Below are 27975 nucleotides of genomic sequence, written 5' to 3'. Positions count from 1 at the left end.
TTGTTGACCACATGAAAGAGATTCACCGGCTCACCAGCCAGAGCATCATGACAGGCTTGAAGACATGAAAAAGATTTTATTTCATATCTAGGGTGACTGTAGAGGGGCGCGACTTGCTGTGAATCATCACCAAAAAAACACAGCAGCACTAGAACTTAAATGAAGGCATCTGGACTAGGCTTCTCATTCTTCTCCGAAAGAGTATCTGCTTGCAGCTCATGTGAGACAGGTCTTCAAGGTCGGGTGGGCTGGGCACATGCCACAAATACCAGGGTCTTTACTGTATTGAGAGCCACTGAGCGTGTACAGAAGGGCACAGACACACTTCAGCTGCTGGTCACATGCGAGGGATGGGTGGTGTCAAGCGCGTGCCTGGTGTAGGGGTTGTTGGGGGAAGGTCAGGACAGAAGAGCTACAGAAAAAAGGAAATTAATCCAACACTGGAACTCTAGTAATGACAGTCCTGCTATTAATATAATATCATTTTAATCTGTCAAATCCAAAATTTCTGAACTTTTTAGATTTCTTCATATATTTAAATAATATGACCACAGTACATTTTAACAGAGTAGATAAAGTAATAATTATATGAAATGGTTTATTTGAAAATAAACAAATATATATATATATATATATATATATATATATATATATAGAGAGAGAGAGAGAGAGAGAGAGTAAAAGTATTTGAACCAATCGACTGTACCCTCTGTATGGGTGGGCTGTGTTTTTGCTAAATTTATCACAAGTTGCTCCCAAGGTAGTCAGACCACCAGTAAGCAGAATGCATTGATGACAGGTTTTCTCTGTCAGTGGGCTGATGATTAGAGCAGTCAGACAAACTGAAAGTCAGGGTAACACTACGCCTCACTTACATTGGCTAATGCTGATGTTAATGAGAACACTGGAGAACACCGAACAAAAATCATGTGCATGCCAGGGATTCAAGGAGAAGGGAAAACTTTGAAATCGGGCATAAGAAACGAAGCTTGGGCCTATTATATTGCATTTGGGCCAGAGTCATTTCTGGAAATGTTTTTTGAATTATACTACCTATTTCTAAAGGAGATGTTCTAAAGGATATTTGTCTGTCAACTGAATCTCAAAGGAAAGAGAGTAATGCAACCAGATAACTACCCTAAGCACACCACTCATTTCCATTTTATGGCATTTAGAAGACACCCTAATCCAGAGCGTCTTCGAATCAGTAGTTATAGGGACAGTCCCCCTGGAGACACTCAGGTTTAAGGGTCTTGCTCAGGGACAGTAAGTGAGTTTGTTACTGTGACTTTATGGTCATTTATGGTTCAAGCAAGTGTCTTACCGAGTAGGCCACAACCACCCTATCAAATATCATTCTTCTAACAAATAAACTGGCCAACACAATGTCCTTATCTTAAACCATTAAATATGCTTTTTATAAGACCTGACATTTAATCTAAACAAAATTCCTTGTTCATGCAACATACATGGCCAATAAACCTGATTTGAATTCTGATTCTACCATCTATAACATGCTTAAATCAACATTTACATTGTACTTTTGGCTAATGAACCATTCTAGTTATTTTGACAATTGCACAATTGTTGCACAAAAGTCTATGTCAAATTTGTCTTTGCACATCTGAAGTGTGACAATGATCATTGCACGTCAGGTCCAACATGGACATGCTTATATCTGGCTAATTGCTGAGAAGCATAAACAGGACATGCAAACATCCTGCAGATGATAACATCCCCTCTTTTCCTCTCCGCTTCAGCTCTGGGCACTGTGTTCAGCCCCTGTGTGCAGGAAAGGTTTTCTACAGCGCTTTCCCACCTCTGTGCGTACGGCAGAACAACATTGTTCTCCCTCTGTGGGACCAGTCTGTCAACACCCCCGTCTCTACACTACGCCACATTTCTGTCACAGCTTCTTTATTCGGTTCAGTCAAACTCCAGACGTACTTTTGGATAGAAAAAAATATCAGTATGAGGTTAGATTAGCATAAAGCTCAGTCTCTATCCCAGGTAAATGTCGTCACCTGACCCACTGTTATATAACATGACTGGACCATCAGCACATTCTTCTGTCCAACAGACGAAACTGGAGAGGCAGGAACATCTGGTAGAACAGACTGTAACGCGTTGCTAATCAAATGCATGGTTTTGTGGACCATAGAAAATCTACAATTTCAACACCTGCAAGTACCCACATGAAAAACAAAAGCTCACACACTGTTTCAAATTTGTATTAGTGCATCTATGTAACAAGATCTTTCTAAGCCAAACATTCACATTTACAGCATCTAGCAGACGCCCTTATCCAGGGCGACTTACAGTCAGTAGTGACAGGGACAGTCCCCCCTGGAGACACTCAGGGTCAAGTGTCTTGCTCAGGCACATGATTGTACCAAGTGGGGTTTAACCTGTGACTTTGTGGTCTTCTGGTTCATAGGTGGGTGTTTTACCCACTAGGCTACTACCACCCCACCCCTTACCCTACATTTAAAAAAATATGTATAATTTGTGTGTGTGTTGTGTGATAATTAATATCTGCAGACCCCCCACCTATACTGTAAAATGCAAGGACTCTGCACTGATGTTATTCCTGTTCTGCAGTATAAACACTTTTTTTTTATGTGTTCATTGTTTATATGAGAGGACAAGTTGAAGAGGGTCATTTAGAGGTTGGCGCTGCTTTTAAAAACCTTTCAGCCCACTGTAACTCACACAGGAATGTGTGAGGGTTATGCAAGCATTCATCTGATAGTGCTGCTCTGTTCTCACTTAAAACACCATTCTTTGGTGCGTGTGTGTGTTTGTGTGTGTTTATTATGGTTCTGTGGTATCTATCTTCCTATGCGTCCATAAAAGCTAAACAAACCAGAGAATACTGTAAAAATATGTAGGTTTCTGTTGTTCACTTGTCCATTTCTTTGCTGGCTCTGTCCACTGAGGTGCAGCTGGGCTCCGTGGGAGTGAGCATGACTGAAATAGCCGAGCGCAGGCGAACGCCACGGCCCCTGACCACTGGCATGCTTGGCCAATCGTCCTCTATCCTGCTGGCTGGCAGGAATACACTTAGGAGCACAGTGGCCCTCACACAGCCCGAGTTTGTGGTCTTGAGCCTGCCTACCCACGCTATTACAAGCTTATTCAAATCCATGACAGTGCTTTTCTAGCTGGACAATCCCTAAAAATCAAGTCTGTCCATACAGCTGTTAGGTAGGGGTCAGGTTCTCAGTGCTTTAAATGGGCCAAAATGTGTAGCTCCAGGTTCAGTAAGACTAAGGCATTTCAATCATTTCAGTAGTTCAGTGGTGGACTTGTGGCTAAAAAATCTCACCCATCAACCTCAGTTTATTCTATTACTCTGCTTAATTGCACAGGACGAATTTAGGGCTCATTTCATTTCAGGTAACTGTATATAGGAGAAATAAAGAACATCTTGACTTACTACATATTACTTTACTACCTCACCACTATCCCTAAATCCTCTTATTAGTGACTGAAAGTTTAGGACAAGAGTGTCTGCTGAGTGAAGCAATGCTGGGAAATGAGGACTTGAGGGATGTTGTGCTCTGTGCAGACAGACATGACTTCACCTAAATGTGTTTCATCCAGGTTAAGCAATGCTGGATGAAGGACTAAACACACATCTGTTTTGTTTTTTTGTCATTTTAATTTTACCCGGCTGTGGACTGAACAACTACCCCTTCATGTCACCAGGACCGAGAGGACACTGGACTAACCGTGCAGGCGCATCTTCTAACGTTAAATAACCAGACTGCATGTGGGACAGATGTAACATTTAAACAACATACAGGGCTTCTGTCTTTGAAACTGTCATCCACTTTCCTTTTCCGGGGATCATCTCAAGAGGAGCAGATGTCATATGCCACCTGCTGGTGGTGCTGGTTTCCTTCTACGTAGTGAATGTTCTGAAGTAGCATTTATAGTTTTAATGTTGGATTTCAAATGGTGTCATTAATAAAAAACAAAGAAATTTTGATACTTCACTGAAGATCGACCATCTCAAACATTTGGTTTGAAGTGGAACTCAAGTGACAATACAAGTCATATATATAATTGTGAATATCCTGAAATGGAGATAACCATGACATTTTCCAAAAAGTGAATCGTGTATGTAGCTAGTCCATATCCCCTCTTCACCATAACACAGTGGCAAATACAGTTATCTGACCTTCATGTAAGAAATGACCAGATACAACACTGCATTGGCATGAGAGCTCACTGGCGCCATCTGCCAGAATTTACAACATCAAAGTCTTCACCTCGGCTGTAGTCTGTCAGTGTCTGATGGTGAAATTAGCTCTGGTCTGATCATTCATGCTTTCATTTTCTGTTTCTGTGTCCTAAATTGGAACAAGTTAAATCATTTGAACTCAGTTCTTGCAGTGACATTGGGACAAGGTGCAGCCATTGGACATTCAGTTTTGTTCCTGAAAAGCCTTTATCCTTGGACATGTGATTTAGTTTTATTTTAAATAAAATTCACTTTTAATTTTAAATACAGTTTAGAAAGGGAAGTTTTTCCAAAGAAATAGTCAAACAAAAGTAAAACAAAGCTTTACTACTGGAGACGGTGCTCAAAACACTGTGTATAACATGACCCATGTTCAATTTTAAAGAGAAAGGATTTAAACAGGGAACGTCGTCAACACCAGAATGTCTCCTTAAGAGTCTTTAAAGTTTCTACAACAATAGAAAATCTGTAGAACATTTGCCCACACACAGGATCCAGGCAAACATTAAATGCATTACTGAAGCACAAGAGGCTCCATCAACTTACTGGCAAAGACGTCTATGTAACAACGGTGCTCCCTGGTGTCTATGGGTGCAATGTCCTGTTCCCGGGGCAATGAGTGCAGGCCACGCCCATTTGAGATCCACTACACCTGTTTTCCCTCCGCAGCCGCGTTCTGGGTCTGGTCTTGTCTGTCGGTCACTGTCAGTGTCTGCGCACATGGAAATGAAGCTGTGCGTGTGAGTACGGTGTCTGGTTGGCGGGCTGGTGCGGTCTGCTATGTGGGCACATGGTGGACCCGGGGCGATCTGTGCCAGTGGTTTTAAAGGGTTGCCTGTGTGCTGGTGTGGCCGCGGGCAGGGAGGTTTCAGTGTAGTCCACACCAATCCGTCGATCTGATTGAAACTTCGGGGTCATGATTTTTGCTAATGGTGTTGATGTATTTTGTGTGCTTCAGATGTGGTACGAGTGTGGAGTGTCCCCATGAGAGTAAGCCTTCCCTTTTCCTGTTTCCACTTCCCCTTTGCCAAAGTAGTGTCAGGATCCGGTCCGAAATGGGGGTTACTCCGGTCCAGGATCCGGACCGGAGTTTCATTGTTGTCATGTGTAATGTTCCCTAATCGTTCTCACCTGTGTCAAATGTATAAAGCTGCCCTGTTTGTTTCTGTCCGCTGTCAGGTCTTTGAAGTTATGTTCCGTGTTCACCAGTGTCTACGTCTCGGATGTCTCCCCTGTCCTGTGATTCACCATTAAACCCCTGTTCCGTGATGTCAGGTGAAAGCGTCCTTCATTCCTCGTCACTCTTCGTCCTCCTCTCCGTTCACCCGCCGCGTCATGCCCGCATGGACGTGACAAGTAGGGCCCAATGTGTTCGTCTGATAAAACAAACATTTTTGTTTAAGCACCTGAGTCCTCCCCTTCCTTGGTGCCATGACAATCTTGTGTTTTTTTTTTTTTTTTTAATGTTAAATGTTAAATATTGAAGAAAAATCCAGCTGAGGCTATAGCATGTCAGATAAATAATGCTGCTCAATAGGAATAAAACCATATCAGCAGCTCACAAATATATCTTAAATTTGGAGATTTTAAATACGATGGCATAAGTCTCCTTTTTTATATCACACCATCTTTTGTTTTGTTCTTATTAATAATATACTGCATGCAGCTGCATATTAATTTAAATTGGTCACTCATTCACTCACTGTTTCTCATGCCATTTTTGGTTGAGTTGTTGCAGTGGTTGTAAGGTTGGATTTCTGGAATGTGCTCTGAAATGATGATGTGAATACATTAGGAGCCATAATAGGAATCAGACAATTTAGTCAAAGCTGCCTGAATCTGGAGCATGGCTCTTGGTCTGTTCTAAAGACTGCAATACTGTCAGTGTCCACAGGTTTGACAGGGAGCAGTATTGACCTGCTTTTCACCCTCAAGTTCAGGAAAAACAAAGTTAAACTCACTAAATATAAGCACAGTAGGCATTATACTGGGGAATGTCTTCAGCTATGGAATAGGTTTCTTTGGTAGATACAGGGACTGTCCCCTTGGAGTTACCCAGGGGAACAGTAGTAGTAAGTGGGTTTTTAACCTGAGACTTTGTGATGTTCTGGTTTATAAGCAAAGGTTTTTACCCACTAGGCTACTACCACCACAAAGCAAAAACATTCCAAATATAAAACTAAACCTTTTATACTGCCTAGTATGTACACAACACAACAAGGACAAGGACAACACAAGAGGACAAGGACAATGTCAGCCATTGGTCACATCAGGTGTATGCTTTTCTAAGCATCAACATCTTACTTCGTTTTAAATAGTTTCCTTGACTACCTACCTTAGATGACAAAATTCATATTTTCATAATTACAGGTTTCTGAACCCATCAATCATGAAACCTTAACAAAAACGCTTCCGCAGATCCTCCGTGGCACTCTGGCCCCTTGTATCCCTGTTCCTCCCGCTGCAGGGGTTAGACAGGCGTCTGTCATGTCTGTCAGTGGTGGATTAATGCTGACTTTGAGCCAGAGTTTGTTTATGAATGTTTCTTTGGCTACTGTGATACACAGTAGAAGTGATGGCTCCTGTTTATCTAAGTTTGAAAGACTGGTTCAACTAGTAAATGTGAAGTGGTAAACCAGTCATCATACCACCGTCTCTGTTCTCAGAGAAGTGTCTGTTAAATGGACCACTAACAATCTGCCAGGGTGAAAGTGCCACTTGAATTGTGACACACCTACACATATATGCAGGGCACATATTAGCAATAATAAATAAGGGACCATCTATAAACCAAGAAGACAGAACTAAGAATCAAAAGAAGAACCCACATCAGTAGTGATGCTGAACAAAGCAAAGCATGTGCTTTGGCACATTTGGTGCACAGAAAAAAAAAGAAGAGCCGGCACATTTGGTTATACTTAAGAAAGGGGGAATCACAGAAATTAATTTGATTTAGCACTATAAATAACTTTTCTCCTTGTTGTTCCAGTCATTAAAAATGCTTCCTTGTGTCTGTCGCAGCTGAAGGAGCCAAGATTCCATGTGCTGCTACTTGAACGTCAGCTCTGTGCTGGTCAGCTCTTCTGACCAGCCGATTGTGGGTCATGGCCTGGTCAGGAGGGGTGAATCGGTGATCATACATCATGTACACTGTACGATGCTTGGTGCACGCGAATTGGTCGAACTGCGAATCGGTCGAAGGAATTATCGACTCTAAAACTGCACGGTGTATGCCCGGGTGGGAAACTTGACATGGGTCATTTGCATACTAACAGCGAGTGGATGTTTAGCTGGGTGGAAGGGTGACTGGGGATCTGCACAAGAACCAGAGAACAGAGCACAGAGGGAAGGAGGGAACAAGAGGGGCAAGCTGTCATCTAATTTATGTATTTTCACGTTGATGTTTGAGCTACTGTAGTAAATCTTGTCCATGTTCAGTGTGCGGGTAGTCTCAACTTTCATTTTCAACTTTTAAAAGTTTGATTTAAGGGGGCAGGACATGGGCATCGCCCCCTCTTGCCCAAGCGCAGAGCCAGCCCCACTTGAAAGTGTCACGTAACTCCAGTCATGTGACGGCTGAGAATCTGGAACTGGGTGATTCTCAGCATATAACAGCGTTGGCCAGGAGCTTGGTGCTCAGTCATTGTCATACTTTGCCTGAACCAAGACTCAGATCTCCTCAACTCAACTGACCAAGTAAGCCCGATCCTCATCTCCCCTCTTCCTACTCTGCTCTCCCTGAATTATTTTCCTCAAGCGTGGTGCACAATCTTGCGAAAGTCAACACCTGTGAAGTATTGCGGTCACGGCTGTTATACTATCCAAGAAGAAGAAGCGAATACTCACCCACCTCTTTGCGCCTTACCGCAATTCGGTTTACCCTACTTCGTAACGCTCACCGTCTCTCTCCACTCTGTATCTCCAGCGTGACGGAAAGAACCCTGTACACACGCATCAGACGATTAGACGAGAGTGCACTTTTTTCATGATAAATGTAGGAGCAAGACTATACATCGCATGCCCCACAAATGTGAACCAGTTCATTTTCATCTCAATGTGCTGACCTTTGAACTAGTTCTTTTTTCATTGTGTACTGGAACAACACTCACTCACTTTTAAGTTGACACACTTGTGTGCAATGTCAAGGTCAGATTGCCCCTAGTAGTTGGTTAATGTCTTGAACCAAAAGGGGCAGGCGTCCTTCTGAAACAAACACCATTCAGCACAAAACCGCTCTTCTCAGTTTCTGATTAGCTGATCGACACGGCTGAGTTTCACTGCAGGCTGCCGTTTTTGTTTCACCACAACTTCTGCACTGGCCATTTGTTTGAGCGAATCAGTGTGAGTGTGTGTTTTCTTGTTGGAGGGTGTGAAGCCTAGTGAGGCTGTGGCAGTTGAATAATGTATTTGTTTGAATTCCAATCTCTAGTCTTTGACCCAATCTGAGCGAGGCCACGGCTGGATGCATGGGTGTTATCAGACCATCTCTCACAGTGGAGGTGTAGGCGGGGGAACCCAAGGCTGGATGCCAGGCCTTCCATGCTCTTCAGCTGTGTGTGTGTGTGTGTGTCTGTGAGTGTTCCTTTCCAGGCTGGAGAATGCAGGCTGTGGGCAAAGAAACAATATAGTGTTCTCTAGGGAAAAGGCTCTCTGGTGAATCTGCACGTAGCAATCGTAGCACATAGTGGTGACTGGGAACTGGGAAAACGCACACATTCCCACACAAGCACAGTTACATCCCGGTCTTGGGGTAATTGGGATGTAGAGAAATAAGTGTTGGAAAAGCAAAAATGTAGTGAACTATGGTAAATGACTAGGACGTTTATTACAAAACATACGTAAACATGACATAAACAGAACATAAAAAGTCTCAAGATTGGAAATAAGCCATGACATCTTATTGTTCGTCACGGCCCAGGCACTGGAGGACTGGAGGACTGGCAGGTAGGAGCAGTGAGGAAGTAGTGTGCTTCTGGTTTGAGACCCCCCCCCAATCACACCAATCACATTTCCACACCTGGGACCACAACACTGACAAACACCAACAAACCCAGATACAAACACAAAACCCCCACCCCCAGAATGCAGGGACAAGGTGTCCCTTCTTGTCCCTTATATCCAGGCTGAAAACTTGTAGGTACAGGGACCAACACATAATGTGTTGATTAGCATTCTTCATCCTGTTCAGGAAATCAAGAGGGTTATTGGTCCATATTCACACAAGCAGGTGACCCTCATCACAGAGCGGGATGTGGGGCACACTAGCGGCTGGCGTCGGTGGGCAAGAGGCGGTGTGAGGGCAGCTGATATCTTGGCGAGGGCTGTGGCTTTGCTCGGTGGGGCGAGCAAGATGTGGCACAGTGGTAGAGAATGCAGCACCAACCTCCGGGTTGTAATCTGAGTCTTCGGGCGTCTTCACCGCCTGCACAGGAATCTTGGTCTGGGACGGAAGAAGGAGTCCGCAACATCGGCATCAGAATGATGGCAGAAGTGCAAATCCAAAAGGCGTAGTCAGGAATCAAAGGATCAATCAGAAGAAGACGTGATACTAGATCGACGAATGAGTTTGCATCATGTCCATCTTTGCATGGCTCTTTTATGCTGGTGGTTGTCCTCGGGCCGGTCGCTTCTGGTCAGGAGCTGCTGAAGGTGCCCCTGGCACCTTGGAGGAGGAATGGCACCCTACATAAAGTGTTGCAACGCCAGCAGCAGTGCCGGGGCTTCCTTCTTGATGGAACTGTAGTACGACTGATTGTTTAATGAACGTAGTGGAAAGGTAAAGATGGGTGATCAAGTCCATCCGCATCTTCCTGGAGAAATACCACACCCACCCGAGTTGTGCTTCCGTCCACCTCAAGTATAAAAGGCAGATCGAAATGCAGCCAGTACTGGAGAAATACAAAGCAATGCTTTCACATTCCGGAAAGCAGCAGGGCGAGATCATAAGAAACTTTTTGTAAAGTTAGTGAGCAGCAACACAGCATCTGAAAAATTGCGGCAGAAGCTGCAATAAGCAAGCCATGCCCAGGAATTGCTGGACTTCACACTTTGTTTTAGGGGACGGACACTCAGACACAGCCACAATTTTTGCCCCAATGGCTGAACTTCTCCCTGACCCACCCTCTTACCCATGTATGTGACCTTAGCTTTACCAAAGTCACAATTGGCAAAAACTCAGTCCATCCCGAGGAGTATCAAGAAATGGCAGAAGCTCCTATCCCAGCCTCCTTAAAGGAATCACTCTCCCCATGCTGCCGGCAAAATAGGACTTCAACATATTGATGTGACATTGACAAGTCTTGTCCAAGTGTATAAGCCCTTGGAGCCACCAGTCAAATGCTCACCAGAGATGGTCTGAGGAGAGAAGGAGGGCTCGTTTTGAGTCTACTGTGTGGGAGGTTGTCACGTTCCTAAGTCTAGGGGTCTCAGAAACGCAACAAGGGTGTGGAGAGGAGGAGGTCCACTGTTACACATGCAACCAAACAAACGATACAAACAGTGCTTTTATTTACAGTGTGCTAACAGGTTCAATAAGACAGAGGACTCAGGACAGCTAACCAACATCAAAACAGCCTAAAGGAAGGGATGGATAACAGCAGGGATAACTAAAACACGTACAAGTTACCAAAAACGGCACATGACAGGCTAACGGGCTAACAACAAAGGGACTATCACACAAGGCAACAAGAAACACGAATGAGATCCCCAACGGAGCTCTATGCAGATCTCCGTGGACCCTAGGGACCTACCAAAAGCCTAAGGGCCTAGCAGACCCTGGGGACCTCCCGAACACCATCTGAAGTCTCTTTAAATAGGTGGAGGTGACCAATGGCAGATGGAGCTGGTAGGCCTCAACTCCTCCCACGAAGTCAACCTAAAAGGGACAGGACGCAAAAAAAAAAAAAAAAAAACACAGCCAGACACACAGAACACGTGGGAGCATACGTCCAGGGACGTAACACCCCCACCACCAAATATAAACCCTTCGGTTGATCCAAGAGAGCACAAGATAAAGCATTGCCCCTCAAATACAATATCTGCACTATTCAACGAATCTCACAATTTTGGAATCTCACGAAGGTCCAAAAACAAGCACTGGACAACAAATTTGTATACTCAAAACCAAAAATGGTGGTGGTTGTAAAATAGGGCAAAACTTAAGCAAACTATAATCCAATGAAATATTTCCCCCACTTCCACAGAAATACAAAAGTCAGTGATTGGGGAAAAATAATAGGGCAAACTGGGCACTCCACACTGCTCTTGGGGACTAATAACCTAAGAGACAGTAGGCCCACAAACAGACGCACCGCCATACAACAGTCGTCCTAGACTTAACCCGAACGGGAGCTTTACACAAAAGCACACTCAGTGCTTACTCTGGTACTTAGTCACGTTCCATTCAAACCTGCTGCTCCAACTTTCTGAGCTCAAGCTCATGCTGACACTCCAGTTGGCAAAAGCAGAAGCTCCTGCACCATCTTGCAAGCCCGTAGTTACGGTATTCGCTTTCTGGACAAACTCTCACTGAATCAAGCCACTCACGCTTCTCCAATGAGCACTCACGGATTTTTACATCGGCATCAGAGTCACTCGCCGGATCGGCAGAAATGCTTGACGAGAGCACATCAGCAGGCAGGGCTGGGAAAAACGTTCCTATTGACCAACATGCTCCACAACTGAAACAGTATCCTTCCGCCGAAGAACCTCTCTACTGAGAGTGAGCAAACACCACACGGCAATTCAAACAGAGTCTCTTTCAAACACTGTGCCGAACGAATGCAGAAGGAGCACTAACGAATGTCCACAAATGATACAAACACAGCCACCACACACAAAATGCATCTTGTGCTAACTTTAGACCCACACCTGTGTACACAAACAGATCAACTGCCCCACACAAACTTGTACGCCAAAAACAAAAAGCTGAATACTAACAACCACCCAAGCCTACAAACTCCTCTCCACCGAACGTATACCTGAGGCCACAAACACAACAGCAAAAATGCAAATCCGGTCCTAAACATGCCTAACACAATCTACCTTAACCTCTGTTCTTCGGAGGGTACCGATTGGAGGCAACTTTGAACGCCGAACGTCACCCCGGTCAGACTCAAGCTGAGGCTGTCCGTGTGACGGCGTACCCCCAGCCGGAGTAGCTCCAAAAGAAAGAAAGAAAAAATAACAAAGCAAAATAACAAAAGTGGTGCTCTGCAGGGAGGGCATTGCCACAGCAACGACCCCAAGAGACACCCTAACTTACCGGATATATGATTCTGCTCACAAACACCAAACCAAGGAAAAAACATCCCGGACGAGCGCCCCCATTTGTCATGTCACTATTCCTAAGGGGTCTCAGAAACGCAACAAGGGTGTGGAGAGGAGGAGGTCCACTGTTACACATGCAACCAAACAAACGATACAAACAGTGCTTTTATTTACAGTGTGCTAACAGGTTCAATAAGACAGAGGACTCAGGACAGCTAACCAACATCAAAACAGCCTAAAGGAAGGGATGGATAACAGCAGGGATAACTAAAACACGTACAAGTTACCAAAAATGGCACATGACAGGCTAACAGCTAATAGGCTAACAACAAAGGGACTATCACACAAGGCAACAAGAAACACGAATGAGATCCCCAACGGAGCTCTATGCAGATCTCCGTGGACCCTGGGGACCTCCCAAAAGCCTAAGGGCCTAGCAGACCCTGGGGACCTCCCGAACACCATCTGAAGTCTCTTTAAATAGGTGGAGGTGACCAATGGCAGATGGAGCTGGTAGGCCTCAACTCCTTCCACGAAGTCAACCTAAAAGGGACAGGACGCAAAAAAAAACACAGCCAGACACACAGAACACGTGGGAGCATACGTCCAGGGACGTAACAAGGTGCTTTGTGATGTTGATGGGGAGGACATCGACAGCCTTGTCACCTGTGTCACAGACTGCATAAACTTCTGTGTTGATACCCACCAGGACTATGCGGTGCTTCTCCAAACAACAAACCCTTGATTACCCCAGAAATAAAAGCCGGGAAATAAAATAATAGCGGTTAAGGAAGCAGCCCCATAATCAGAAGGTTGCTGGTTTGAATCCAGAGCTGTCAAGGTGCCACTGAGGTGCCACTGAGCTAAGCACCGTCCCCACACACTGCTCCCCGGGCGCCTGTCTCGGCTACCCACTGCTCACCAATGGTGATGGTTAAAAGCAGAGGACACATTTTGTTGTGTCACCGTGTGCTCTGCTGCAGTGTTTCACAATGACAATCACTTCACTTTCACTTTCATTTTTCAAATCCAGAGACAAGAATGTGTTGAAAAGGGTGCAAAAGGATCTGAAAAAACTGATCAGAGATGGAAAAGACAGCTATAGGCAGAGGAAGGAGAACCAGCTTCAGCTCAACAATGTGAATAAAGTATGGAGAGGCCATAGAACCATCTCAGGCCACAAAGATCAGAACTTTATTGCCGGTGGGGTATGTGAGGTGTGCAAATTAACTGAATCACTTCTTTAACAGCTTTGATTCATCCAGAATGCAGTCCTCAACATCGGCTTTAGACTCCCCCACCCCCCACTACTGTTCCACCTCAGTCAGCTCAGCCACTTCACACTTCATCAACACACACTACTCACTGCTCCCCACCTCAAACACAACTTCCAGTACGCATCCAGCACACGGCTCCAGCCTGTCTGTCTCAACCATCCAGGTCAGGAGGGAACTAAGGAGGATAAAAGTCAGAAAGGCAGCAGGTCCAGATGGCATCAGCTCATCAGGTCCTGCACAGATCAACTATGTGTGGTGATGGAGCACATTTTCAACCTGATCCTGAGGCTGGGGAGAGTTCATCTGAACAATAAACTGGACTGGACTCACAACTCTGATGCCCTCTATAGGAAAGGGCAGAACAGGCTGTACCTACTGTGGAGGCTCAGGTCTTTTGGCTTAACTTAAAGACTTTTTACGACTCTGTGGTGGCCTCAGCCATCTTTTATGGTGTGGTCTGCTGGGGAGGTAGCATCTCCGCTGGGGACAGAAAGAGACTGAACAGGATGATGCGGAGGCCAGCTCTGTTCTAGGATGCCCTCTGGACCCAGTGGAGGTGGTGAGTGACAGGAGAATGGTGGCTAAACATCCCCATGCAGGAGACCCTGACAGGACTGAGCAGATCCTTCAGTGGCAGGCTGCGGCACCCAGGATGTGGTATGAGAGATTCAGAAGGTCTTTCCTGCCAACAGCTGTCAGGCTCACACAAACATACACATCCAGTACACCATCTCCATTTCTCTTAAGTGCAATATATACATTTACAGCATTGACCAGATGCCCTTATCCAGAGCGACTTACAATCAGTATTTACAGGGACAGTCCCCCCGGAGCAACTTAGGGTAAAGTGCCTTGCTCAGGGACACAATAGTAGTAAGTGGGATTTGAAGCCAGGTCTTCTGGTTTATAGGCAAGTGTGTTACCCACTAGGCTACTACCACTCTAGTATGTGTATATCTTCCCACTGTGTACATATATAAAATCTCACAAAAATACCTTTTATGCATATAATGACATTTTTCACATTCACATTTTTTTTTCTTTTCTAAGACTATTTATTTGCTTACTTGCACAGTGAATCTTATATTATACAGTCGACATTGTGTCTGTCAATGTAACAATGTTGTGACAATGTAAATTTCCCACTTGTGGGACTAATAAAGGATAATCTTATCTTAAATTTTGCCTGCAAAGCAGATCCCACTAAATGGTACAAACACTTTAGCACTAACTTTGAAAGACCTGTTCACAGACTTACGGTCCAAACAAATCTTCATCTTTGTCTGAGCTGATAACACCTTTTGTACGAGTGCACAAGCTTTATGCGGGGACTCATGAAAAGAACTAACATAATCCAGAAGGTTGGAAGGAGAAGCAGTAGTCTCTTAATTCTACTTCTCTCACAACACCTTCAATGGACCACAGTGTGACCAAAAATGATATCAGCAGTGCTGAAGCCTAATGATTTTTGGGGTGTCTCTCACGCACAGCAAACAAAAGAAGTGGGAGTCCCTCATCCCACTCACGAGCTGAGCTAAAACAGTTTGTGCATTAATGTCTGATTAAGCCTTTCCAGAGCACGCTGGGATTGTGGAAGGTAAGCATTGGAAGTTTCATGTGATAGCACTTGTGCAGCACTTGTTGAAACAGGCAAGACCAAAAGTTGAAACCTTGATCAGCTTGAATGAACCTTGGGAGCCCAAATATTGAGAAAATCAATGCTCTCACTACTGGCTTCGCCTTTAGCAATAACGGCATCACTAATCCACATCAGACCCTGACCCACCAAGGTGCCACTGAGCAAAGCACCGTCCCCACACACTGCTCCCCGGGCACCTGTCATGGCTGCCCACTGCTCACCAAGGGTGATGGTTAAAAGCAGAGGACACATTTCGTTGTGTCACCATGTGCTGTGCACTTTCACTTTCGACCAGGCCAAAAATAAATAAATAGCGCAGGATGCGGTGGTGACCAGCAAAATCCTGTGTGTCAATGATTGTGTCAAACAAATAATCACATTCTGCCTTTCATGCTTGAGCTTGAGTGAAAAATATCTGCAAGACTAGAGACCACCTCACAGTTCTCAAGCAATGGCACTGACACGACTGCAGGAAGAGAGAAGAAACACTCATGTGCCTCACTCTAGGACAAGGATTTATCCAGTTTGGAATTTCTCCAAGCCTGCTGCGAACTGGGAGGTTGTGCACAATCAGGAGAAGGTGACTGAAGAAGACTACTTTTGTGAAGGAGCACAAACTCATCAGCACACTGGTCATTAAGGTTGCTTTCTTTTTCAAACATTGCTACTTTAAATTTTGGCTGTTTAAATTCTTCCAAAATACTTTTTTAAACAATTTTTCAACAATTAAAATATCATTATTTTTACTACTACTGCTACTTAATAGGTTTTGCTAAGCATGTAAAACCATGTAGGCTTGTTCTTTTCATATTAAGATATATTAGGTCTTAAGAAAAGTGGAAGTTTGTGAGGCCCCCTGGATGGCACGAGCTGGACAATAACTATAACACCCGAACTAACTACACTTTGAATATCTTGAAGGCATTCCAGATGAAGGTCCATAAGGAACCTCCCCCGGGTTTACCTCCACAAACACCCTCCAAAAGAAAAAAAAAAATGAACACACTTATCAATGCCGCCAGGGACACGTGTAGACCATTTGAGGAGCCCCCAAATTTGTTACGTCCTGAGCCAGGGGTGAAGGGGATGTAGACAAAGAAGTCTGGTGAACTACGGCCATGAATGTTGTTTATTACGAAACATATGTAAAACATAACACAACATAAAAAGACACAGAATCGAATAATGAACAATAAACAGGTCGAAGCCTCATAACACAAACACCAACAGACCCACATACGCATGTAGCAACACACTATATCTACAGCCTTCGTGAAGGCCCGGGTCCATGACCTTACGATTTAAACAATAGCTAAAGAAAAGAAGAAAATGGAGCACTTTTAATCTGAACCAAAATCCAGGACTGGCGTTTTGACTGGATATTGACTGGAATACAATAGAAAAAAGATCAAATGTTGCACTCTGTGGAATTTGTGGAATTCCTTTGAAGTTATATTGTATCACCTTAAACAGTTTTGATGTGTGTGCCACACTTCATGGGAAATATAAATACAGCAGGTCGATTGTTTAGCAGATAAGCGAACTGAAGAGAGGTTTGACAGACAGGAGGTAATTGTGTATGGGGATACAGTCTCATAAATCAGATCCCTGGTTTAAAAAAACCCACACACAATTGGAACCATCAATCATCTTCAACATCAACATTTATTTCTTATATGGTCCATAATCACATACGGTATGTCTCAGTGGGCTTTGACAGGCCCTACATTTAACAGCCCCAAAACTTGACCCTTCTCCACTAAAAAAGAGAAAAAAAGAAAGGAAGAAACCTTGAGAAAGAGTGATACAGAGAGAGACCACCTTCCAGGGTAGAGTGAGCTTACAAATGGTGTCAGTGCAGGGCTGGTGGTGATTTGTCCAAGAAAAGAAGTATCCAAAGTGCAGAATGGAGCATCTGTCCATGAGTTACTGGACAGTGCATAGTAGGTTTTAGTACAGTGTCATGGGCATGCCATTATAATGCTACTGGTCCAGGAACCAGGATCTAGAGCAACTCAGAGAAATAGACTAAACTTGGATGTCTGGAACAGTGTGGTTATGGTAGATACACGGTGTACACGTTGAGTGCAACAATGGCCTAGGTGAGATGAGAGTCATGGCATATGTGAGTTTTCTTCTCATATGTGAGAATTTATTCATTCTCAGTACCAGTAAGAGCGAGTCTTGGAGAGATACTTTTAAGAACAAGCAACTTCCTGCCTCTCTCAGCGAAGCTAACATCTGCATTATATTAAAAAAGGACAGGGATGAAGCCAATCCAGGAAGCTACAGGCCCATTACGTTACTGAATTATGATCTGAAAATAATCACAAGCGTTTTAGCCAATCGACTCAGAAGGAATGTAGCTAGTATCATTCACCCTGACAGAACAGGGTTAATTCCAAACAGGTATTCATTCTGTAATGTCCGTAGAATTTTAATATAATGTATGCAGATTAATATGACAGCGCTGCTATGTTGTCTTTAGATGCTCACAAGGCATTTGACATGATAGAGTGGCCATATTTGATTGCAACACTTCAGGAATTGGGGATACCTTTATTGAATGGGTGAAACTATTATATAGTAACCCAACATCCACCATTATAACAAATGGGGAAAGCTCCAGTTAATTTTATCAGCAACGTGGTGTCCCACTATCCCCCTGCTGTTTAATATAGCGCTAGAACCCCTGGCTATTGGCGTTAGGGAGCACCCCCATATTGAAGGCATGTGGTATGGAGTTTCGGGTGTCATTGTATGCGGATGACCTTCTTGTCTTTCTATCCAACCAAGCGGTCTCTATTCCTGTCTTACTATAATACATAAATAAATTTGGTAATATTTCAGGTTATACCATAAACATTTATGGCCATAACAGACCAAATCACTGAAGATTTCCTGACAAAATTGCCAATTGCCTCTGTGGAGAATATTGCCTATGATAGGTCGTGTAAATGCAATAAAGATGGTGAGCCTGCCCAGGTTTCTGTACCTTTGTCAGAACCTGCCCATTTATCTGAATGCATCTTTCTTTAAGAAGCTCGATTCTATTAACTTGGCTTTTGTGTGGGGCTACAAAGCACATAGGATATCCAAGATGCATCTTCACAAATCTTCAGAAGAGGGGGGGCTTTGGATTGCTAATTTTCAAACATTACTACCGGGCGGCTAATTCTAGATCTCTTACATACCGGAGGTGTGGAGATGTTCATGCTGTGGAGCCCCTTGTGGCTACAGTTGGAGGCTGCTTCTGTTAAAACATCTTCAATTCCTCCTCTTCCATTTACTAACTGCAGCCCAGCAGTAAAGTCAATACAGCAAAACTTAATTGTAAAAAAAATCCTTGAGGATACTGAATCAGACAAACGTGGCTTGTCGGGTTCCCAGTTTTTCCTTACATGCTCCAATATGTCAAGACAACTTGTTTTTGCCATCACGGTTAGATGGGTGTTTGCAGTCTGGTGAGAGAGGGGTATCAGAATGTTTTTGAATTTGTACATGAATGACCAATTTGCATTTTTTGCCCAGCTAAGTGCTAAAATCTTCCAAAATCTCACTTAAGGAAAATTTCCTACATTTTAATTCTGTATCCCCCACCCACCCTTTTCTTTTTATTCTTTTAGAGAAGCTTGAATCAGAGAGATTTGAAATATCACCAGATCTTTGGGTGGAGTCACTGTTGAGGATTCACAGTTGCTCTAGTAATTCACGTTAATTCATGTTAATTCAGTACAAGGTGCTACATAGTTTACATTACATTACATTACATTACAAAGTTGCATCGTATCGTTCCATCTGTGTCCCCTTTATGTGATATTGCAGAGGGTTCATTGGCACATCTTTTCTGGTTTTGCCATAACTTGTACAGTTATGTCAAGAGCCAGAGACATTCCACCATGTCACAATCTGGCCATCCTTGGGTGTTCAGCAGAGACCATGGATTTACCACGCAACACACAAGTCACCCTGACTCTAGGCATGGTGGTGGCCAAGAAGCTTATTCTGCCAACCTGGAAGTCAGGCTAATGTTAATGTTTAAATGTTTTAATGTTAAAACCATATATAAAGTATTATAAAAGAGCAAGTCTTTGAGGATTACTCAGTTAATCAGGGACCAGTCTATGTTGAGCTTTGTATGTTCCAGCAGATTGAAAACACAACTTATCAGTCAAGGGCTCAGTCAAGGTTGTGTCAGACACAAATTAAATATACATTGACTCCTTAAATGCGTTTTTAAAAATGTACTTTTAGCTTAACACCAAATGTACTACATTTACAATTAAATGACCCGTTTTGCTCAGGCAGTGGTGGAACCATGTACATAAGTTACATTAGGTGTAGTAGATGTAAAATAATACTCCAGTAATAGTAGCAGGCTATTATTTTCTAATGAGTAGACACAAATGGCTGAGAAATAACAGGGTCTGAGATAAGGTTCTGTTTAAAGAATTATGTGCAAACTAGTATGAACTTTACATTTACACATGACTTCTTTATGGTATAGCTCTCTGTATCAGGGACAAATGTACTTTTTCTGCCTGTTACATTTTAACCCACTCTTAAGTAATAAGGACCAACAGAAGACATTTGACTTGGAAAGTTAAATTAAATTGTCTCCCTGAATGGAAATGCTTTATGAAAGCAGCGAAAGACGAAAAACAGTAACAAATGACATTTACTCTCCAACAAATAGGACAGCCTTGTATGAACTGGCAGGACGGTTCAAGGTTCATCAGATATTTATTCGTGAAGTACGACAGAGACCATCGCGAGAGCACTCAGGTCTGTTCTGCTCAGCTCACTTTGCGTAAGTTCATTTCGATTTTCCTCTTGTGCTATTGCTGTGTCTGTCTCTATGGGTAAATAGATAGCGAGCTGATGTACAAAGGAAAAATATTACTAGACCATAGCTTTGGCAGCAAAGTCTGAGTTAATGTGTGATTAGAATGAACTTTGTTCACGTTAGCATCTGGATATTCTGGAAATTTGTAAAAATGTTTTGCAATTGTTTGTTTAAATCCAGAAAGCAATTGTTTATATCTATGATGATCCAAATCCTCAATTCATTAATAATTAATATGTATATATTAATATAATGTATCATGTGTTTGTTAAACATCATGAAAATGAAACTCAAGGATGAAAAGCTGGGTTAGCCTGCTTTTCTTCAAAAGTTTTTCATTAGTATTTACTAGATGTATCAATATATGCATACATACATATGGTATGGTTATCTTTTACGTCTGCAATTATGTTTCCCTTCTTTCTTGTGAGACTTCCTCGTTGGCACTTCGGTTCAGGTAGGAACTATAATAAGATGTACGAGTTTTCAAGACGGGTCAGTTTTATAGTTGCACTTAAATGTCAAACGCCGGAGAGGGCTTCCTGGTGAGGAGACTGCGCTTTTCCTCTCACTGTGAGCGTAACTGAGTGTGTTATTACCCACGGATTGTTTTAATAATTAAGATTTTTTAAACGTGTTTTCCCGAATGCTTAAAAAGGAAGGCTTGTGCTAGTAGAGGGGAGATTATTAGCCTGTTAGCAACGATTAACCACAGAAGAATCTCACTCCTTAAGCATTTATATCCAAGTTTCATATAGTCATTAATATTAAGTGCGACGTGCGTGTGGAGATCTAGAATATGCCGGTAGGACACTTTTATCTCTTAAACGGGAGTCTGCCGTCTCTCAGCCCTGCGTCAGTAATCTCATTCGGAGCGCCCATCACGTGACCTGAGGTGATGGGTGGCGCAGGTGGGGTCATGTTCCCTCTCGGCCTGCAGCAGGTTGCACCTTCACGGCTGCTTCATTTCTCTGGAGCGTGGCCTGAACAAGGTTAATATTCACAGGATGCTTTCATGGGTGACATTTCTGCAGCGGTTTTATATGAATGGAATAAAATTAGGATTTAACCACAGAGCCCATTCTCACAAATCCTTCTGCAGCCATTGTGCTCTCAACACCATTTATTAACCATTGAACAGCTTCAAAGTACCAAACAAAAATAATAAAGTGTCTGCCTGGCCTAGAGTGTGTGTCCACTATAGGGTCCAGAGACGAATATGAGTTTAAGTGAAGTGACATGAAATACTGCAGCACAGCACACAGTGACACAATGAAATGTGTCCATGACAGGCGCCCAGTGGAGCAGTGTGTGGCGACAGTGCTTTGCTCAGTGGGACCTTGGCGGATCGGGATTCGAACCGACAACCTTCTGACTACGGGGCTGCTTCCTTAACCGCTAGGCCACTTCTGCCCCATATATGAGGCTGGGATGTGTCCTGAATGCCAACCGTCCTGAATTGTCTGGGACATCCCGGAATATCCCGTTTGTTTTTGATTTGTTCCATTCCGTGGCAGCTCCAGCCCCGTATTCCAATCACAGCCTCGTCAGCCAATAATAGTCTACTGTAAGCATGGCAAAACTCGGTAAACATTGCTGTGAGTTATAGACTGTTTCAGGGGTGTCAAACATCACGTTATAGAGATCTATTATTATGGCTGGGCAATATGAAGCACTGATAATACAAAAACTACAGATCCCATAATGCAGTGCTTCAGTTCCCTTGACTAACGCGATCTTTACTCTGCAGCTGAATCTGTACAGGAGCAGTTTCCACTAGGGATGTGCTATACCACTGATTTCCTTTTCAATCCGATTCCAAGGGTTTGTATCAGCGATACTGATAACTCATACAAAAACTAAAAGTGCATGTTCTGGGGGAATCGAGGGGGCAAGAAAGTGTACCTCATTTGCGGTTGAGAAAGTTGGCAACCCTATTAGAAACCCCCGTTCAGATAAAGCGAGATCAAGAGAAATGTTAAATTTGCCATAGCCGGGTGTTGTCCTCTTGCGTCTCCCCTGCATTGTCACCCAGTCAAAAACAAGTCTTTCTGTATTTCCCAGATCTGAGGAACATGAAATGCATGGAACATCAAAGCACCATGTTCCATGCATTTCACACTGCAGTGTACCAATTGGTCTGGAAGCTTCTGCTGCTGTTTGTGTTTATATTCCATATAGCTGTGCAAAGTTACTGGAGGTGACATCCAGCGGTTATGTGCTGAAAGTCCCCGAGCCCCAGGTTCTCATGGCATTGCATGATGATTATCTGTCTGCCTGTGTTGTTACCATATTCATTTAAGTATAAGGGGTATACGAACCCCCTCTGGACATTCATGATGATTACATCCGTGAGAACATTACTGCAGATTTCCATGTCTTAGAAAAACATCATGTTCTGCTTTTCTCTTCTTCGTGTAGCCAGGATGGCGGCAGCAGACGGCAAAGCTGTGGTGTGGGGGGTGCTTGTCGGGGCGGCTGGTGTCACGCTGGCTGTAGCCTGGTACCAGAGCCGCAAATCTGGCTGGAGCAGGCAGACCCCGGCGAGACTGTGCCTGAGCAGCAACGACGATCGCGTGGACTCGGGCGTGGTCATGCCATCTGGACAGAGGGAGGTGCTGGAGCGCCTGGGCGCCCTGATCCAGTCAGTGTCAGACCTGAAGGAGGAGGTCCGTGCTCTGAAGAGGGCGCTGCCTCAGCTGCCGGACCATGTTAGGGATGAGCTGCAGGGCGGCCGCAGAGGGGCGGGGCCAGTGGCATACAAGGCCAGCCCCCTCCAAAAGTCCACACCCACCCGCAGGAGACGAGCCGGCGGAAGCGGGGCCAGTACAGATGTCCATAGCTCGGAAGAAGCTGAAAGCGAGGGCGGGTAAGTGCTGCATCCGCCGGAATTCCCTTCACTGTGTTTTTCCCAGCCAGAGACGAGATTCAAACTGACATTCCTCCACTGTTCTGCAGCAACCCACCCAGATTTTCACTGTATCATATAATAACATGATAAAGGTCAATTGTGTACAAGCACTGACAACAGACAACAAATAGCCACACTATTTGTGTTATTGGTACCGGATTCACATCAGGTTTCATTTTATTTCTTCACGTGTCCCCCGACAATTTCACAGATAACTGCAGACTCCGGCCATGCTACGGATATGTAATAATTAATATTATTTAAATCAAATCCCACTCCGCTGCTTTGCCAGTGATTCCGTAGTAACTTGATGTTACCAGGTTCTTATAGGGAGGTACCAGAGCCCTTACAAGACCACTGACATCTAGAAACTCCCATTAAAGCTACCTGGATGATTTAAAGGAATAGTCACATTTGATTTATTGGGAAAGAATGAAGTGAATATCCAAGACTGTGATTGTTCACTCTGCTCCGTATTTGTCCGTGCTACGCTGTCTGAAGTGAACGCTCTCCAGCATTCGTGCATTGCCAGAATGAGAACTGGGGGTTTGCCCTGCAGCAGATGTGCGGTGAGTTCCAGTGGATTCTTGTGCTGCACGCGCAGTCATCCTTTCCCCATCCAGAAAAATACCTTGATTACACGCCAGGCAGGAATAACATAAACAACAGATGTCTCTTTAAAATGGGCAAAACCTTTTACAGCACTGCTTAAGAATTTTACCAAGCTAATGCTATGCACATTATTAATAATTGATTTTAGTGTTTGTGAAAGTGATTATGTGACCCACAGCTCTCGACACCGAATTAAATGCGGCAATTTGTTTTGCCTGGATAGTGTCACTATATCACAATTTATGAATATGTGACACACTTCCAGATATATTAAAGGGTGTGACTTTAAATAATCTAGAATGAAGAAGGGGCTCCTCCCATTTTGATGCCCCTTGTCTTTTCCAGCTGAATGTGACTGTGAGTCAGGGAGACAGGCAGCGTTGGGGAAACAGTTCATACATTCCTATTATATTTTTCCACCTATTTTTGCAGTTTCATTCCCTACTGCCGCATAACTGTGGTTCCACCGTAAATCCCAGGCTCAATTTAATGGGCTTTTCTGTAGCCGCTTAGTACCTGTTAAAGAAACTGGGGGAATAGCAACATCTTAACCTGGATAAGATGTTCTTATTTAATGTCATCATAGGGTGGAGTCAGCCTAACATCTTAATTTACTCACCATTAACTTCAATTGGGGTGGCTTTCGTGTCAGGGGAGCGCAAACATTTTCATTTACATTGAGTGGCATTTCAGTTCAGTGGCTTTGGAGAGATTGCTGTACTGCGTTAATGCCCAGTGAGTGCATGGTGCAGACAACACTGAATCAACAACATCATCGCAGTGCTCGCACTCGCTGCTCTTCGTGATGTGTTCAAGTGCGCGCTGCAGCAGACTCCGGTTTTCATAAGCCTGTCATTTTCTCATTTGTTTAGAGCTGATGTAGACCATAACTGGCTTTAGTGTGTTTGCACATCCAGCAGCGAGAGTTCAGTCAGAACTGATCTGCCCATTTGGACCTTAGGGAAGGGAACTAATCATTTAAACCATATGAAGCTTAACTGCGCTCCTCGAGATCCTGAGATGTACAGTGTTGATCCATCATCTGTCAGAACAGCTTCCTCCCTCCGCTCCGCTGGAGCAGCTGTGTTCCCAGCTGTCAGGCGCAGTTTTTACAGCCTCTTGTCGGAACTTGTAGTTCCTTTTTTTTTATTTTTATTTTTTTTTGCATGTGTACATCACGGCAGCCTTTGTTGCACAGGGATGTTGGAACTTGTGGGCATTGAAATGACTCCATTTATTACACGAGACACTTATTGATTCAGGAGGGGGTATTGTTTACATAAGCGGAGCCGCGATTTCGCCGATGTGTTAAACTGTTTCAGACACCGAAGGTAATGTCACCCAGTTTAATTAATGTCTTTTAATGAACAGAATGATGTCATCATCTGTGTGTCTGAGGGCCTGCAAATGACCAGAAGACACGTGCTTATGGTTAGTCTAGAGTTCTCAGTTGACTACTCGGTTTACTTTTTTTTTTTGTGTGTTGAATAAGAACTGAATAGGTCCAAATCGGTAGTCCTCAGTTCATGCCTTGCCTAATGAAAAACGTCAGAATCTTTAACTGAGAGTATACTGCAATAGCACAAATTCCAATAACATTGTCTGCTTTGCAGGGTGGAATCCAAGTCCATAGCTACATAACTAGCATGTTCAGTCCACCAACAGGGGGCATAAGCAGCCCCGCCTCGGGGCCCGGTGCGCGGCGGTGATGTCAGCATGTCTGTGTGGGAAGTATGTCTGGAGGCTGAGTGGGTGATCTGGAGTCCACAGTTTGCATGCTGAGTGAGTCGGGCTGCGTGCATGCAGCCACTAAGCCTGTTGGGATGGCAACACCTTTCGACCAGTAGCGACTGCTGATTCATGCACAATGAAAGCCTTTTGTTCCACACGCCACTGTGTACCTTGTAATTAGTTTATTTTATACCTATTAACTGTTATAGCAGAAGCTTAATGCTTTTAAAGTTCAGGTTGTCTTTTAAAGTCAGGTTCAATTTGTACAAAATGACATTATTTATTTTCTTAATGAAATATTTAATCACACATTAATCACAATAAATTCTTAAAATACCCCAACTTCATTGAAAAGCAAGACTTACTTTGCACGCCTGTACAAAACACAATGATCAATATAATTCGTTTTTATGTTATGTTATTACTTATTGTAATACACACTGTAATACCACATTTTCAGTCTTGCATGAAAGTAATGCTGCCAGTGCCGTGTTATATATTCATGTCTTTACAGGCAGATGAAAATGATTTTAAGTTTTATAACTGTATATGTACATCTTATTTGCAAAAATCAGGCTGGAATTTATTTGCAAATACAAAATAGATTGAACACTAAGCCTGCATTCCGTGTTCCTGAAAGTACTCTACTCTTTCACCAGTCTGCAAAGCCACCCTGCATTGAAAAAGTAATTTGTAAATGAAAACAATGTATAAATCAATTAATTGAAGGAAGGTCTATACTGCGACACCATAACAAGCCAGTCAGCTGGGGAGAACCATTGTGTTGGGAAATGTGGGAAAAGCACTGCTTAGTGTGGCTGATGCTCAAATCTCTCAGCGAGTTCACGAAAACTCATTTGGGAATGCTGAGTGAAATGTTATATTAGCCTGCCAATAGCAGAATGGAGTCTTTGTGAACCTTGAAGCTGCCTTTGAGTCCACATTGTCCCAGTGTCGCTGGCCAAAATACCGCTAATTTTATGAACCCACAGATTTATTTGTTTATTTAATATTACCATATTATGGAATCGGTGAACACATTCCTCGACCTGACATTGTATGGGAGGTAGTACCATACTGCTCAGATCTCTGAGAATGAGCTATTTTAATGGGCAAACTTGTAACTGAAAGATTGGTGCAACTGAGGTCCCTTTGATGAGCAATGTAACACACTGCTCCCAGGACACCTTTTATGGCTGCAAACTGCTAAGGGTGATTGGTTAAATGCCAGAGGTACACATTTCATTGTGTGCTCTGCAAAATGTCAATTGTACTTGTCTTCAAAACATTCCACTATTCTGAAAACTAGTTGGTATTAATTACTACTAGTTGGTCATAATAGGAAAATAACAAGCCCACATGAATTTACCTGCTTAGGTACCTGCTTAAGTCTATAGTAGTAATGATGCGTAACTTTCGTATGAGGCCACTGCAGTGACCTTCATAGCCTCTAAATGAAGGAGGGCCATTCTTACTCAACTCACAATATATCAGAATTATCTATCGGCCGTTTTGTCACACTGGCTTAAAATATAATGCAATTTTTCCGTTTGCAGGTTTTCTTTGTTACAGCGTTTAGGCACCTGAAAAAACAAATTATCTTTGCCTCAATTCCAGATATGTATTTATTTAGCATGTACCCAACTCGAGAGAAATGTATTTAAAGTTCTTAAATAAACTGATAACTGATTTCTTTGTGTATGCTGCATTACTGTGTAACCTTCTGAGCTTCTTTGAGGTTCTGAGATGCTGCACACGAATGACTGATTGACAAACAGCATTGGCTCCGTTGTTTGGATTGCTGATCTTTGGTGAGGAAAGATTAAGTCCTACAGTCTCAGGCAAACTTTGTGTCTAAGGCATGCTGGAGAAATCTCTTGATGTTTGGATCTTGTTCACTGTGGCCACACAGGCTGACAGATGACTAATCTGCCTCAGGATTCAAGTGTGTCTCCTGCAAAGACGGCCACTGTTCTCCATGGTTGGGCTTTCCAACCTTCAAACCGTCTATGATATTATTTATTCATAAATCTAGTATCAAGTTTGTTAATAGGGAGAAATCACCCATCACTAGTGTTGAGCGTTGCCTGTGGAAGTCACGTTGGTTGTTACAGTTGCTGGACAGGCATCATGACAGGAGGTCACGTTGCTGTCCTGGATGCTGAGGTTGTCTTTCCTTTCATCTCACTGGGAGACGTGACCTGTGGCAGCGGTGGTCTAGTGAGTAAGGAAGAGGACCTGTAATCAGAAGGTTGCCGGATCGAAGCCCCGAACCGCCAAGGTGCCACTAAGCAAAGGCAGTGGGATATAAGTGAGGTTGTCCTTGTGTGTGATTGGTATCCTTTGGTGATCCGGCTCCTCAGCTGTAGCTAGAGTCTGGAACGTTCCTGCTGCACCGTGTATGACGCGCATCTAGCCGCTGCCAGAGCTTAATGGATCTCT

The 27975-nt window shown here is 43.6% G+C and overlaps 1 protein-coding gene across 5 annotated transcripts in view; it reads left to right on the top strand.

Moving 5' to 3' along the window:
* Window positions 1-7798: 7798 nt before the first annotated feature.
* rmdn2 (regulator of microtubule dynamics 2) overlaps window positions 7799-27975 on the top strand; it is a 34063-nt gene continuing 13886 nt past the window's right edge. Inside the window, exons 1-2 of one of the 5 annotated variants that reach the window (XM_028989932.1) lie at window positions 7799-7945; window positions 22701-23148. In XM_028989932.1, the coding sequence (XP_028845765.1) occupies window positions 22706-23148 (443 nt within the window). In that variant the 5' untranslated portion in view covers window positions 7799-7945; window positions 22701-22705. Of the gene's footprint in view, window positions 7946-20135; window positions 20244-20786; window positions 20853-20922; window positions 21272-22700; window positions 23149-27975 lie in introns of those variants that run through there. The other 4 variants (XM_028989929.1, XM_028989931.1, XM_028989933.1 and 1 more) reach the window with 4 other exon arrangements.

The sequence above is a fragment of the Denticeps clupeoides genome, chromosome 8, assembly GCF_900700375.1.
Source record: "Denticeps clupeoides chromosome 8, fDenClu1.1, whole genome shotgun sequence".
Classification (NCBI taxonomy): Eukaryota; Metazoa; Chordata; class Actinopteri; order Clupeiformes; family Denticipitidae; genus Denticeps; species Denticeps clupeoides.
Note: the sequence above shows the minus strand (reverse complement) of the source record. Positions and strands in the feature narration are given on the sequence as shown.